We start from the raw sequence: 16580 nt of genomic DNA, 5'->3' as shown, positions 1-16580 counted from the left end.
TGTGATCTGGAGTGTGCTGGGAGTGAGAGTGATCTGGAGAGTGCTGGGAATGAGTGTGCTAAGAGCGAGCGGGATCTGGAGTGTGCGGGGAGTGAGTGTGTGATCTGGAGTGTGCTGGGGGTGAGTGTGTGATCTGGAGTGTGCTGGGAATGAGTGTGTGATCGGGAGTGTGCTGGGGGTGAGTGTGTGATCTAGAGTGTGATGGGAATTAGTGTGTGATCTGGAGTGTGCTGGGGGTGAGTGTGTGATCTAGAGTGTGATGGGAATTAGTGTGTGATCTGGAGTGTGCTGAGTGTGTGATCTGGAGTGTGATGGGAATTAGTGTGTGATCTGGAGTGTGCGGGGAGTGAGTGTGTGATCTGGAGTGTGCTGGGGGTGAGTGTGTGATCTGGAGTGTGCTGGGAGTGTGTGATGCCAGGGGGTGAGTGTGTGATCTAGAGCTGGGAGGGAGTGAGTGATCTGGGGTGCTGGGGGTGATCTGGATCTAGAGTGTGCTGGGGTGAGTGTGTGATCTGGAGTGTGGTGTGATCTGGAGTGTGCTGGGTGTGAGTGTGTGATCTGGAGTGGGTGTGTGATCTGGAGTGTGCTGGGGTGAGTGTGTGATCTGGAGTGTACTGGGGTGAGTGTGTGATCTGGAGTGTGCTGGAAATGAGTGTGTGATCTGGAGTGTGCTGGGAATGAGTGTGTGATCTGGAGTGTGCTGGGGGTGAGTGTGTGATCGTGAGTGTGCTGGGAGTGAGTATGTGATCTGGAGCGTGCTGGGGGTGAGTGGAGTGATCTAGAGTGTGCTGGGGGTGAGTGTGTGATCTGGAGTGTGCTGGGAGTGAGTGTGTGATCTGGAGTGAGTGCTGGGAGTGAGTGTGTGATCTGGAGTGAGTGCTGTGATCTAGAGTGAGTGCTGGGAATGAGTGTGTGATCTGGAGTGTGCTGGGAGTGAGTGTGTGATCTAGAGTGTGCTGAGCGTGAGTGTGTGATCTGGAGTGTGCTGGGGGTGAGTGTGTGATCTGGAGTGTGCTGGGAGTGAGTGATGGGGGAGTGAGTGTGTGATCTGGGGTGGGTGCTGGGAGTGAGTGTGTGATCTGTAGTGTGCTGGGAGTGAGTGTATGATCTGTAGTGAGTGCTGGGGGTGAGTGTGTGATCTGGAGTGTGTGCTGGGTGTGAGTGTGTGATCTGGAGTGTGTGCTGGGTGTGAGTGTGTGATCTGGAGTGAGTGCTGGGAGTGAGTGTATGATGTGGAGTGTGTGCTGGGTGTGAGTGTGTGATCTGGAGTGAGTGCTGAGTGTGCTGGGGTGAGTGTGTGATCTGGAGAGTGATGGGAATGAGTGTGCTAAGAGTGAACGGGTGCCAGGAGTGAGTGTGTGATCTGGAGTGTGTGCTGGGTGAGTGAGTGCCTGGAGTGATTGAGCTGGGTGCTGGGAGTGAGTGTGTGATCTGGAGTGAGTGTGTGATGGGAATGAGTGTGTGATAAGAGAGTGAAGTGTGGGAGTGAGTGTGTGATCTGGAGTGTGCTGGGTGTGAGTGTGTGTGATCTGGAGTGAGTGTGTGATCTGGATTGAGCTGGGAGTGGAGTGTGTGATCTGGAGTGTGTGTGATGGGAGTGTGAGTGTGTGATCTGGATTGAGTGTGGGATCTGGAGTGAGTGTGTGATCTGGAGTGTGCTGGGAGTGAGTGAGTGTGTGATCTGGATTGAGCTGGGAGTGAGTGTGTGATCTGGTGTGAGTGCTGGGGGTGTGAGTGTGTGATCTGGAGTGAGTGATGGGGGTGAGTGTGCTAAGAGTGAACGGGTGCCATCTGTGAGTGTGTGCTCTGGAGTGAGTGTGTGATCTGGAGTGAGTGCTGGGAGTGAGTGTGTGATCTGGAGTGAGTGTGTGATCTGGAGTGAGTGTGTGATCTGGAGTGAGTGTGTGATCTGGAGTGAGTGTGTGATCTGGAGTGAGTGTGTGATGTGGAGTGTGTGCTGGGAGTGAGTGTGATCCGGATCGGGCGGGTGGGGGTCGCCCTCTCTCTCTCACTCTGTGACTGAGCGCCGCAGCCGCCGTACACACGCCGCTCCGCTCCGCTCGGCTCCTCTCCGCTCGGCGCTGCCCGGCCCGGGACAGGACAGGACAGGACAGGGGGAGAGAGGGAGAGTGTGGACACACAGAGCGGCGGAGACGGGACAGGGAGACAGGGAGAGAGGGGACAGGGAGGCACCGACACGGCCGCTGCGGCGCCGCCGGGGATCCGGATCTCCAGCTCCAGCGCGACAGGCCGGGCCGATCCGATCCGAGGGTAAGGCCGTGGCGGCTGGGCCGGGCCGGGCCGGGCCGGGCCGGGGTTGCGCCGCCCGCTGTAACGGTGACTGTGGCCGGGGGCCCCGGGCCGGGCCGGGCCGTCATCCCCCTCCCTCCCTCCTGTGGCAGGCTCCGGGCCTGTGCCGTGGGCCGCCGCCGCCGCCGCTGCTGGAGGCAGGGAGGGATGGATGGAGGCAGGCAGGGCAAGGGCAAGGGCCCGGTGGCCTGAGGCGAAGTGAAGCGGGGCCCGGGGGACAGATGTGGACCGGCCAGAGCTGCTGGGCGCCGCCGGTTTACTCCCTTCACTCCACTCCAGCCGACACGCCGGGCCATCACATCCGAGGGTGATACCCCCCCCCCCCCTGGGCCGGGCCGGGCTGGGCTGGGGTTGCGCCGCCCGCGGGAGCGGGGGCGGGGGCCGGGGGGCCCGGGCCGGGCCGGGCCGTCATCCCCCTCCCGCCCTCCTGGGGCAGGCTCCGGGCCTGTGCCGTGGGCCGCCGCCGCCGCCGCTGCTGGAGGCAGGGAGGGATGGATGGAGGCAGGCAGGCAGGGCATGGCCCTTCATCTACCCGGTGGCCTGAGGGCCAATGACAACCTGCCCCCTCCCCAGACCTCTTGCCCACTCGGGGCCTCCCGGAAAGATGCCCATCTGCCTGCCCTGCTCCTTCCTGGCTCCTTACTCCCCTCCTCAGCCCCTTACCCGCCCATGTTTCCCTCCCTGATACCCCCCCCCCCCCGCCCCCGTCCTCTCAATTCTTCCTCCCTCCTGGACCCCTGCCCCCACCACCCGCATTGTGCCTTCATCTACAACCCCTGGCTGCCTTTTTGCCCACCCCTTGACCCTTTTGACAACCTGCCCCCTCCCCCGACCCCTTGCCCACCCTCCATCCTCCCGGCTCCTTGCCCATCTCCCTGCCCCTCCCCCTTCCTGGCCCCTTGCCGCCCTCCTCAGCCCCTTACCTCTCCCTTGTTTCCCTCCTGACTGGACCCTGCCCTTCCCTCACTCCCTCCCGGCCCCTTGCCCATTCGCCCGCCCGTCCTCTCTCCCTTCCTCCCTCCTGGACCCTTGCCCACGCGTCCTCCCTCCTGGCCCCTTGCCCGCCCTTCCTCCCTCCTGGATCCCTTGCCTGCTCTCTATTCCTCCCGGTCCCTTGCCCTCCCTGCCCCTTGCCCGCCCAGCCTCTTGCCCGCCTGTCCTTGGAGGAGGGCTTCCTCCTTCCCAGGAGCCTGGGAAGTTGTATCCACTTTCCATGACCTTTGTAGCCTCCTTTTCACACCCATTATTTTATCGCCCACCTCCCCGATCCCTTCCTGTCCTTCCATCTATCCACAATTATATGCACTCTTTGTGGCTCCGATAATCGAATGACTGTTCAAACTTTGCCCATAACCAAATTTCTCCATCTTTGCCAAGAATTTTGTAAACCTCTTCTGACCCTTTGCCCATGGAAGCGTATTGTTTTTGTAATGAGTTAACTAAAATTCACTATGTAACTTTAATTGCACCACCACAACTTCTCTTCTATTCATTGGTTCTACATATACCTTCGTGCGACTTAAAACATGTTGCATTCTACGGGCTACAGTGCTATCCCTGAGTCAATAGATTGTCTGTGCACTTCAAAGGAGAATACTTGTGTTAGAATATGTTGTTAATCTAAATTGTCTTGCATAGCTTTGGAGATGTAAAGTAATGTTATATGTTAAATCAAAATACTTGTTATCTTCCCTTGGAGCTTTTATTTAAAATTGTCATAGAATAATGAAAGGCAGCAAAACACAAAGTGCTGGATTAACTCAGCAGGTCAGGCAGCATCTGTAGAGGGAATGGAGAGATGACAATCTGGGTTTGGTCCCTTCTCCAGACTCAAACATGTCTATGGCCTGTCCCCTGTGATAGAGACAGATATCATGAATGGGGGAGAGGTGTTGGAGATAGTCTCAGTGAATTTGAGGACAGGGTGGTAATTAGTAGAGAAAATAATTAAATCACCGAGTTCTACAATGGGTGATGATAGGTAGAATAGGCCTATTTATAGCATTACTTTCATGCTTTTGCATGGAAAGACTGTTTAGTTTAGAGATACAGCGTGGAAACCAGCCCTTTGGCCCACCGAGTCCACACTGAACAGCGATCCCCATGCACTTACACTATCCTGCACACACTAGGGATAATTTACAATTAATCCAAGCCAATTAGCTGACAAATCTGTGTGTCTTTGGAGTGTGGGAGCAAACCAGAGAAAATCTACGCAGGTCTCAGGGAGAAGATACAAACTCCGTACAGGCAGCACCTGTTGTCAGGATCAAACTCGGGTTTCTGGTGCTGTAAGGCAGCAACTCTACCGCTGCGCCACCGTGCTGCCCCTTTGTTTCTTGCTGGTTCTCCAAAACCAGAACGCAGCTGCTCTGCCCCATCAACTCTACCAACAGAAAAGAAATTCATTGTTATATGAAAGTTGCTACTTTTAGACTCCACACCGGTCACCCTTTTCATTTTTCTTCTATAACTTGCTGTTTTTTTGCTGAATAACTGAGATTTCACATAATAAGCTGAACCCACCAATGCCTATTATGTGACGCTTCTCACACTTACACGGATGAGACATTGGCCCGTCTTGGACGGAACAATGAATTCTGGGATATAACCATTGCCTGTTTTAGGTTGATGTACTTTCCACTTGTTCCTAGTGTTAAATTTGAAGGTTCATCCTTGGAATTGGTGTTTCAAACCATAATCCTTGATTTTTCTTAATATGACTTAGCTTTGGGTTCTTGGTCAGTTTTTATCACTTCCTGTCCAAACAGGATATCAGGGGATAGGATTTCACCCGAAAAAGGGGATCACAGTTTGTCATAATGTTACCAAAGAAAAAGTTCAATTCCTTTAATGAATGGCTGATGGGATATTCATAAGTATTATTGCAATGTTTTTCAAAATCTGTGTCAGTGTGCCATGTACTCACTGATATATCTTTAAAAAGAAAATGCTTTTTGCTCTGATTCAGTGAAATGATTGCGTTTGACAAATGGAACTAGAGACATGAAATTAATTAAAAAAATATTATAGCTTTTGTACAATTTGTTGATAACACCCAGGAATTAATATCTTGGCTAAAATGCATCTCTGGTCTGTGGTTCGGCTAGTTTGGTTTATTTTAGTTTATACCGAGGTACAGTGAAAAGCTTTTGTTGCGTGCTAAGTGACCAGAAAGACAACACATGATTACATTAATGTATTGCATTCCATAATTATTGAGAACAAAAATAAACTGATTAAGATTAAGTGAACAATTCAATTCATGGAGAATTAAGGACATTAATAACACATTTAAAAGAAAACGTATCAATTAAATATCTGCAGTAAGAATTTCCTTTTTTGTTAATTGAAACCCTTGGCCCCATTGGATTATGCGTGACAGAAATATTAATGGGAAAATTCCTTGAATATTTGGGTAGCACTCACATATTCTTTCTATAGTATTGTAAATATTGATTAAGAAAATGCTTTGTTTTGAATATTGTTTTGAAACAACATAGTGTTGTCTATTTTGATTCCAAAACCAACATGCTAATAGACCCTCATGAAAACAATATTATGATCACGAAAATTCATAGTAGTTTTGTCTTGTCTTTTAGGTGCCACACGATGTCCCTGAAACCACGTGTGGTGGACTTCGATGAAACATGGAACAAGCTCCTAACAACAATCAGAGCAGTTGTCATGCTGGATTACGTGGAAAGAGCTACTTGGAATGACCGCTTTTCGTATCCTTTATGGCTAAATTAAATAATTGTGGTTTTAGACCATGTTGTTGAAAAATGATGCAAACTCACTTGTATTTGGAAAGCTTAAAAAAAAAACAAAGTAGCAACAAGGAGGGGTTCCTATTTAAGAGCTTTCTGAAATATTCTGTTAGTAAACATTTTTGGATTTGTTACTTTGGCAAGGCTGTGAATATGCATCCCAGTCATGGGGAAAGGTTGTGAAGTGGAAGGTATCGTAAATAGGGAAGATGGTTATCAAAAAAATACAGCAGTCTCTTGATCAACTGGGCAAATGGACTGGGGAAAGGCTAATGGAATTTAATGTAGATAAGTGTTTTGGATTTTGGGTAGTCAATCTGGGGCAGGACCTTCACAATGAACGGTGGGGCCCTGGGTAGTGCGATGTAACAAAGGGATCTAGTGCTCTGAAAGCTGTGTCACAGGTAGATAAGGTGGTCAAGAAGGCTTTTGGTACTTTAACCTTGATCAGCCAGGGTATTGAGTAAAAAAGTTGAGACTTTATGGTACCGTTGGTGAGGCCACACTTGGAGTACTGTGTTTAGTTTTTGGTCATCTGGTTACAGGAATTATGTCATTAAGATGGAAAGAGTGCAGAGAGGATTTACGAGGATGTTGCCAGGAGTTGAGGGGCTGAGCGATAGGGAAATGTTGGGCAGACTAGGACTTTATTCCTTGGAATGTAGCCGGCTGAGTGTGATCTTATCGAGGTGTATGAAATCATAATGGGAATAAATAGGGTGAGTGCACGGAGTTTTTTACCCAGGGTAGAGGAATCAAAACCAAGAGAACATGTGTTTGTTAGAGGGACAAGATTTAATATGAACCTGAGGTGAAACTTTTCACTGTGTAGTGGGTGTTTGGAAAAAGTTGCTGGAGGAGGTAGTTGAGCCTGATACAATAATGTCATTTAAAAGGCACTTGGATAGATACATGGATAGGAAAGATTTAGAGGGCAAGAAGCGGGTAAATGGAACTATCTTAGATGGGCAATTTTGGTTGACATCGACAATTTGGATTGAATGGCCTGTTTCGATGCTGTATGACTCTATGACTATAATCATTTGCATATTCTTTTGTGGATAGGCTATATATTTACAATGATTGGTTTTGGTCAGAGAACGTAACTAATTGTTAATAAATACTGTTTTAATCTGTGTCAATCTAATTCATGTATGCATGATAATCTTTAAATAGCCTTAATTCTGCTGTTCTGACTGATTCCGATCTGTCTCCTGATGTTTTCAAACGATGACAATCGCATCATTATCAAAATTTAAAAAATTGATAATCTTCATAAGACTGCTTTTCAGAGTTTCTCATCGCTTAACATTCAACACTTGACAGAATTTATGACTTTAAAAATTTGTATTTTAATCCCATATTAATTTAATCCTCCTCCCACTGTTGATTTAATAATGGGCCTTAATATTATACGCAGAGACATTTACGCTTTGTGTGTGGCCTACCCAGAACCTCTGGGAGAGCGACTCTACACAGAAACAAAAATCTTTCTGGAAAATCATGTCCAACTCCTGTACAAGGTATATCTTTTATTTCCATGACATTTAATCTGGACTTTTGCATGCTCTAGCCATGACCTTAAATGCAGAGCTGGAAGGGATGGGAATGCTCTGCAAATGTAATAGTTCCAGTTGATAAATAATCATGAATAGTCATAGAAGATAGTGAAAGTTGGTAAAAATGGCATCCTAAATTATTCAACCTAGTTCATTGTGTTTCACAGATAATACATTTTAAGATTTTAATCAAGGTATTCAATTAGATGTCGATAATTAATCTGTTCAAAAACACAAAATCAACGAATTTCCTTTTCGAATTGGTTTTGAAATAAGGAATATTTTACAGTCAATATCGTTGCAAGATGATCTTATATTTTCTCAATTTATGTTGTTTATTCCCTGTTTCATCCATAACCATACTGGTCTTTTTGCTATCACGTTCTATTGAAGTGGAAAATTGGTATGATTCCCTTAATCTTATCATCCTTGATGATGAAGAACAAATAATGATGACCATTATTGACACTGATTTACATCAGTAGAATGTTTTCGTGGTAAATGTCTAATGAGGCACTTTTTTGGGTCAATTTCCTTCCAGTATTATAGTGTAATATATTGAACCGTTCACAATGAGTTTTAGTAGCTCAGAACATAGGAAGGATTTAAAAATATATATTTTTTCAATGTTTTTTGTTAATGCTCAAATGCTTGTAAGTAGATTTGTTTTGTTTTGGCCAACTGGAAGCTCTGCTATTTTTTTTGGTGAATGCATGTTGAACATTTGCCGATGCTAAAACATAGCCACTCTGCACCTTAAATTTGTGGAAAATCTTAACAATGGATAATTATTCCCAATATGAAGCTAATTTGCAAAATGCAAGTCCAATTTTAAAAAAAAGCAAAATACACTTATTTTTATTACTTTAAAATCATATATTTAAAAATAAGAGTTTATGTCTCAGCGTGACTTTCTTCATAATTTTCACATTGTCTTGGATTGGAATATTGATTTATGCATTGAAGGTCAGTAAAAATGTTTAGTTTCCATTACAGGTACTTCTGCTATAATGAGATAGTTGTGTTCCTAAGAAAATCATGCTACAGAAGGTAGTGTTATGAAGACAGTGGGGTCATCGGGAGCAAGGGAGTTAGGGGATAAAGAGCTTCAGACTTGTAATAACCAAGTTATTTTTCCCGCTGGATTTTAAAAATAAAGGTCTTTTCACTAGAAATAAGTATATTTGCTACTGCAGGTATCTTACATAGTTCAATAGAGTATCTTTACACAAGTGTCCACCGAAGCAATTGCTTGTCAATGTCAATGCCTAGAATTGATTAGTACATGTGTCGGGGGTTATGGGGAGAAGGCAGAAGAATGGGGTTGAGAGGGAGAGATAGATCGGCCATGATTGAATGGCGGCGTAGACTTGATGGGCCGAATGACCTAATTCTACTCCTATGACACGAGTCTGTGGTGAAACTGGCCAAGTGTGTTCTCAAGAGAAAACGGTGTCTTGATTACTGTGGGGAAGTTACATGGAAACATGTTTTTTTCTCCGTCCTAAATAAATCAACGACTGCTTTTTATTTCCTGCTTGTCAATTTCCAATGGAACTTTTATTATGGATTATGTTTACGTATTCTGTTGTGCTGCAGCAAGTACAAATGTCATTGCCCCATCTGGGACACATGACAATAAAACTCTCTTGACTCTCTCTCTCTCTTGAAGTGGTTCTCTAGTTCCTAATCAAAATCCAGTTATAACCAATTTGGCCAGTGTCAGACAAATGGTGTGCCCCTGATGCAATTTGTATAAAGGAAATGAGTGTTATAGCAGAATTACATGTACTGAAAAACTTTTTCTCTTTGAAAATTATATTTTTGATATACTGTTATTTGCAGAAAGTTCTGGATTCTGAAGAAAAGATTTTGACCATGTACCATAAATATTGGGAAGAATACAGTAAAGGCGCAGATTACATGGACTGTTTATACAGGTAAATAAACCTGTTATTTATTTAAAATAATACACCTTGGGGCGTATTACATTTTGACAGGAATATGCAGTGGTTCATCAGTAAATAAGAAATCTGTGCACTCAGTAAGTAGTAAGCATGGGGAATAGTTTATCTCTTTGTTTGTAATGGTAGTTCTTAAAATACTATTTGCCAATTTAATAAATGTTGTTGGTTAAACATTAAACAAATAGGTTGAATTTATAAAGGGGGAGTTTCCATAGATTATTGTGCTTCACTTTACATTTTAATATCTGTAAGTCAAAAATGAGAACATTGCACACAGAAACTTAAGATTGTAAGTTAAAATCCATTGATTGCATTTGGAAAGTTACATGGATGTATTTTCTGGTTTGGGTACTACTGATGAAGTTTTAATTCTTGTCCATTTCAAGTTAATTTGAAATTCTGCCGGTAGATCTTGACTTGCTTAATCCCATTTGATGTAAATGCTTTTACAGTATAGTGTTTGCGAGGAAATTGAAGGATTTTGATCCAAATAAAATGACGGAACAGTTTTCTGAAGTATTCCAATGAGCATGGTGCAAAATTGGAAGCAATTATTGTTTATGAACTTTCTGTTTTTATCCTTCTGAACAGAGGTTGTAGAACTGGTACTAAAACATAAAATGCGATAGGCGAGCAGTTATAATTAACTATTGCAGCTGCAATTGGCCAGTTGTAGGCACTGGATCTTGAGTTCAGTGGGCAGAAATTGCTCAAATGATCTGGCCCTTCACAAAGTTGAGCTTTGTGAATTTTATTTTTTCTGGATCGGCTGAACAAATTCCATTAGACGTTTCCTACTTTGAGCAATGAGAATGCTGTCGAGGCTTTAGGGCAGTGGTTCCCAACCCTTTTTTTGGCCATGCCCCACCTAATCACCTCTAAAATCCTAATGCCCCCCCCCCAATGTGGTGATATATAATTCTTATCATTTAAAAAGTGAAGAAGCTTAAAACGCCAATACCTTGGTTTAAACAAGCGTGCATGAAGAGCGATGGCGCGGTGATTATGTAATAACTACACAATAAAGACCTTTTTTACCCCAAAAAAATTATTTACTCAAAATAACATCTGAAACATAAACTACATGTGTTTACCTGATGGAAAATCCAAAAAAATAAAAATCGAAAATTTGGACCCAGACTCCTCAGTCACGCTCAATTTCCCCCCATAAAAATCAAATTGCCCCCCTGTGGGGCGTACGCCCCACGTTGGGAACCACTGCTTTAGGGGTTCCTGAGGTGAGTTGCTCATTGGTACGTTCCAAATTCTATCCCGCTTTTGTTGCCACTTTGATGTGGTTGGTGATGTTAGAAGAGCAAGTCTGTTGCTCCAAAATCGCTCTCTCTTTGCCTGTGCTACCCTGTTTCCGTCAGTGTGGTCTCTGCCGCAGAAAAATCTACCGGCCACAAAGTTTTGCCCTGGCCCTGGCCCAGTGCAGCACAGTATGCACCGGCAACTGCATTCACTTCAATGATCTCAAAGTTGCCCTTGTGTTTATAATCATTGATTGTTTTGATCACTTTTGGCATTCACAAATATCTATGCCAAACAACATGATGCCAAGCCAACTCTTACCTGCCTGCACATAATCCATATCCCTCTATTCTATGCATATCCATATGCCGATCCAAAAGACTTTTAAATGCCACTATCGTATCTGCCTCAAAACACCACCGGGAGCACGACCCATGCAGACTCAACCCTCTGTACAAAAAAAAGCACATCTCCTTTAAACTTTGACCCTCTCACCTTAAAGCTATGCCCTCTAGTACTTGATTTTTCCATCCTGGGAAAAAAAGGTTCTGACTGTCTCCCCTACCACTGCCTCTCATAATTATATATCCTTTTATCAGGTATTTCTACAACTTTTGGCGTTCCAGAGAAAATAACCCAAGTCTGTTCAACCTCTCCTTGTAACTAATACTCCCTAATCCCCCTAATCCAGGCATCATTCTGGTAAAAGAACTCGACAGAACTCCGGAACTCTATCTCTGCTACATTGACAACTGCATCCTGCACCCATGCAGAACTCACTGCACAACTTCACGACTAATCTCCATCCAGCACTCAAATTCACTTAGACCATCTCCGACATCTCCCTACCGTTTCTGGATCTCACCGTCTCTATCACAGGAGACAGACTATTGACCGACATCTGCTACAAACCTATTGACTACCATAGCTATCTAGACTACTTCTTCCCACCTTGCTTCCTGTAAAGACTATCCCAATTCCTCCATCTACGCTGCATCTGCGCCCAGGATGAGGTTTTCCATACCAGATCATCTGAGATGTCCTCACTCTTTAGGAAACGGAGGTTCCCCTCTTCCATTATAGATGAGACTCTCACTGGGATCTCCTCGATATCCCGCAGCTCTGCTCTTGCTCCCCCTCCCTCTCTCCATTCGCAACACGGATAGTTCCCCTTGTCCTCACCTTCCACCCCATCAGTCGTCGCAGACAGCATATAATCCTCCAACACTTTTGCCACCTCCAACGGGATCCCACTACTGGCCACATCTTCCCATCTCCACCCCTTTCTGCTTTCCGCAGAGACCGTTCCCTCCGCACCTCCCTGGTCAACTCGTCCCTTCCCACCAAACCACCCCCTCCCCAGGTACTTTCCCCTGAAACCGCAGGAGATGAAACAGCTGTCCCTTTACCTCCCCCTCGACTCCATCCAAGAATCTAAACAGTCTTTTCAGGTGAGGCAGAGATTCACTTGCACTTCCTCCAACCTCATCTACTGTATCCTCTGTTCCAGGTGTCAACTTCTGTACATCAGCGAGACCAAGCGCAGGCTCGGCCATCGTTTCACTGAGCACCTCCGCTCAGCACTTTAACTCCCCTCCCATTCCCATTCCCATTCTGACTTTTCTGTCCTGGACCTCCTCCATTTTCAGAGTGAGGCCCAGCGTAAATTGGAGGAACAGCACCTCATATTTCACTTGGGTAGCTTACACCCCAGCGGTATGAACATTGACTTCTCTAACTTCAAATAGCCCTTGCTTTCCATCTCTCCCCGTCTCCTCCCCCTTCCAAGTTCTCCCACCAGTCTTACTGTTTCCGACTATATTCTATCTCTGTCCCGCCCACTTCCCTGACATCAGTGAAGAAGTGTCTCGACCTGAAACGTCACCCATTCCTCTCCAGAAATGCTGCCTGCCCCGCTGAGTTATTGTGTCTATCATTCTGGTAAATCTTCTGGGCATTCTTGCCGAAGCCTCCACATCCTTCCTGTAATAGGGGCAAGCATAACTCCATGCAATACTCCAAATGCAGCACAACCAAAGTTCTCTGAAGCTGTGCGGTATTCCCTTGGTATTCAATGCTCCAATGGGAATGGAGTTAGGTAAATAGTGTAGGAAGGAACTGCTGGTTTAAACCGAGATATACTCAAAAAGCTGGAGTAACTCAGCAGCTGAGGTAGCATTTCTGGAGTGAAGGAATGTGTGATGTTTCGGGTCGAGACCATTCTTCCAGATTGGTATCCTCTAAACCTGGCATGCTGCTTATTAATGCTTTAGCATCCAACACTATTTGCAGCAATCAAAGTGCTGGAGGTACCCAGGCCACGCAGCATATGTGGAGGCAAAAGGACAGGCAACATTTCATGTTGGGACCCGTCTGTAGTTTCTTGTGTCTCCATGCAGCAATACAACATAATTCTTATAACTGTGATTGCAGGAATAATTTGAAGGTCGAGAGCTAAATTTGTGCTCAAGGTGCACCTTTAAGATTATTGCCGATGTGGAAATGCATTTATATTTATAGTAACAATTGACCTCATTGACAGTGGTGTCAATCTATTTGTTCATGTGTCACCTTGCACCTTTTAACTAATTAACATGTGAATTGTCATGTGAATATAAATAAAAGCTAAATCTCAAAAGATTTCAAAGATTTGCATAATTGGAATTGGAATGCCAGCAGTGTGCTTAAGATTAAAAAAAAAACTCTTCTGCTATCACAGATATCTCAACACACAGTTCATCAAGAAAAACAAACTGACAGAAGCTGACCTTCAGTATGGATATGGTGGCGTGGACATTATTGAGCCATTGATGGAGATAGGCGAGGTAAGCTCTGCCAGAAAATAAAATCTGGGAATATATGTTCAACAAGAATGTTAAGTGCTGATTTGATTGAATATTGAGGTCAAGAGTAATGTTGAGAGTGCAGAAACAGGCACTGCAGTCACTGTCCTTAACGATCACCGAGCACCTATCTGTATTAATCCCATTTACCTGTACCTGGTTCATAGCCTTTAATGTCTTGGCCATTCAGGTAATTGTCTTGACTCTTCTTTAAAGTGTGTCAGTTTGCACTGTCCACACGGGTAGTAAATTTTAGAATCTAAATATCCTCTGGGCGGAAAAAGAAATCTTACTCAGATCTCTTCTAACACTCTTAGCCCTTATCCTGAACCTATATCCTCTAATTTTGGACACCTCTACGAATGGGGAAAAGTTTCTTACTATCTACCTCATCTACATTCCTCAGCTGCTTCCACTCAAGGAAAAGAAACCCAGCCTATCATAGAAACATAGAAATTAGGTGCAGGAGTAGGCCATTCGGCCCTTCGAGCCTGCACCGCTATTCAATATGATCATGGCTGATCATCCAACTCAGTATCCCGTACCTGCCTTCTCTCCATACCCCCTGATCCCCTTAGCCACAAGGGCCACATCTAACTCCCTCTTAAATATAGCCAATGAACTGGCCTCAACTACCCTCTGTGGCAGAGAGTTCCAGAGATTCACCACTCTCTGCGTGAAAAAAGTTCTTCTCATCTCGGTTTTTAAAGGATTTCCCCTTTATCCTTAAGCTGTGACCCCTTGTCCTGGACTTCCCTAACATCGGGAACAATCTTCCTGCATCTAGCCTGTCCAACCCCTTAAGAATTTTGTAAGTTTCTATAAGATCCCCTCTCAATCTTCTAAATTCTAGAGAGTATAAACCAAGTCTATCCAGTCTTTCTTCATAAGACAGTCCTGACATCCCAGGAATCAGTCTGGTGAACCGTCTCTGTACTCCCTCTATGGCAATAATGTCCTTCCTCAGATTTGGAGACCAAAACTGTACGCAAATGTCTGCAATGCTTCATCCTCAAACCCGTCCTGGCGAATCTTCACTGCCCCCTGTCCAGTGCAATCATACTTTTCCTGCAGAGTGGTATCCAGAACTACATACTGTATTCTAATTAAGTCCCATCCAATTTTTTTTTAAGTTGTACCATAACCTCTCTGTTTTTAAATTCTGTGCTCTGGCTAAAAATATCCGGTGCATTTTTCAGCATCTTATATACCTACGCTGCAACCTTCAGGATTCCATGGAACTGTACCAGGTGTTTCAATATTGTTTTTGGCCTGACCATTCATTGGGTATCTGCTACCCTAATATACATCACCATACACTGTTCAGAATTAAATTCTCCTGTGCCTGACTTACTATCTGTCCAATATCATCTCTAACCTGTGACTTTCCTGGCATTCAGTTCACCAATTTTCATGTCATAGGCAAACTTATAAATGGTACCACTTATATTTTTACCCATATCATCAGTGCACATTAAAAATGGTTATGGCACATATGATGGAGGAAGACAAATTGTTCCTGCTTCATAAGGAGCCTATGGCAAAGAAGCATGTCCTAACAATTCAGCCAGAAAATTGAGGAATGAATTCAGGAAACACTTAGTTGGAGACATTTTGGAAGAAATGTTTAATTCTGTGTCACATGATAACTGATGCTGGGTCAGTTGTCACTTTTAAATCTGATATTAGACTTTTGCGAGGATGCAGATGGTCACAGGGACAACGTGCAAACTCCGTACAGGCGGCACTCATAGTGAGCATCGAACCCGGGTCTCTGGCGCTGTAAGACAGTAATTCTACCGATGCTCCCACCATGCTGCCCCTATAATTCGAGGTTTAAGGTGTCAAGGTTCCTTGAGGTATTGCATTTTGGGAAGTCATATGAGGGCAGGACATTCACAGTGAACGACAAGGCCCTGGAGAGTGTGTAGAACAGAGGTACTAAGAGTACACGTACATAGTTCCCTGTATGTGGCATTGCAGATAAATAGGATGTTGAAGAAGGGTTTTGGCATGTTGGCCTGTCAGGGAATTAAGTAGAGAAGTTGGACCATTTTGTTGCATTAGTACAAGATGCTTGTGAGCCTGCACTTGGAGTTATAGAAACAAGGACTTGCAGATGCTGGTTTACCAAGGAAAGACACAAAATGCTGAATTAACTCATCAGGCCAGGCAGCATCCCTGGAGAACATGGATAGGTGACGTTTCGAGTCGGAACCCTACTTCAGACTGATGGAGTAGACAATAGACAATAGGTGCAGGAGTAGGCCTTTCGGCCCTTCGAGCCAGCACTGCCATTCAATGTGAACATGGCTGATCATCCTCAATCAGTGCCCCGTTCCTGCCTTCTCCCCAAATCATCCCCATATAATGTTCAGTTTTGAAACAATGGGCATTATTTCCCATGCTCTCTCTAAGCTTAAAGTGTCCATTAATGTGAGGGGGGAATGATTTAATGTAAACCTGCAGGGCATCTTTTTTACACGGTGTGTGGTAGGTATATGGAACAAGCTGCCAGACACCATAGTGGAATTTTAGAGACTTTTGAAGAGGTACATGGATATGCAGGGAATGGATGGAAATGGATTACATGCAGGCAGATAGGAATTGGTCTTGGCTTCATGTTGGGCACAGACATTGTGGGAGAAGGGCCTGTTCACTGCTTTTTTATTCGATTATGTTATACTCCATAATCTTTGCCAACAAAGACCCACCATTTATTTATTTGCCTCTGTACTCCACAATTTGAGATTTGTAATAGAAAAAAATCACATGTGGTTAAAGTGCACAGTCAGATTTTAATAAAGGCCATTTTTATATATTTTGGTTTCACCATGTAGAAATTACAGCAGTATTTGTACATAGTCGTCCGTTTCC

The 16580-nt window shown here is 44.6% G+C and overlaps 1 protein-coding gene across 2 annotated transcripts in view; it reads left to right on the top strand.

The window, feature by feature from the left end:
* The first annotated feature begins 2028 nt into the window (after positions 1-2028).
* Positions 2029-16580, top strand: part of cul2 (cullin 2) — a 75123-nt gene continuing 60571 nt past the window's right edge. For both annotated transcript variants that reach the window (XM_055665233.1, XM_055665237.1), the window contains exons 1-5: positions 2029-2271; positions 5913-6041; positions 7501-7603; positions 9485-9579; positions 13580-13685. In XM_055665233.1, coding sequence (XP_055521208.1) covers positions 5923-6041; positions 7501-7603; positions 9485-9579; positions 13580-13685 — 423 coding nt within the window. In that variant the 5' untranslated portion in view covers positions 2029-2271; positions 5913-5922. The remainder of the gene's footprint in view (positions 2272-5912; positions 6042-7500; positions 7604-9484; positions 9580-13579; positions 13686-16580) is intronic.

Source organism: Leucoraja erinacea, chromosome 2 (genome assembly GCF_028641065.1).
Source record: "Leucoraja erinacea ecotype New England chromosome 2, Leri_hhj_1, whole genome shotgun sequence".
NCBI classification, from domain to species: Eukaryota; Metazoa; Chordata; class Chondrichthyes; order Rajiformes; family Rajidae; genus Leucoraja; species Leucoraja erinaceus.
Note: the sequence above shows the minus strand (reverse complement) of the source record. Positions and strands in the feature narration are given on the sequence as shown.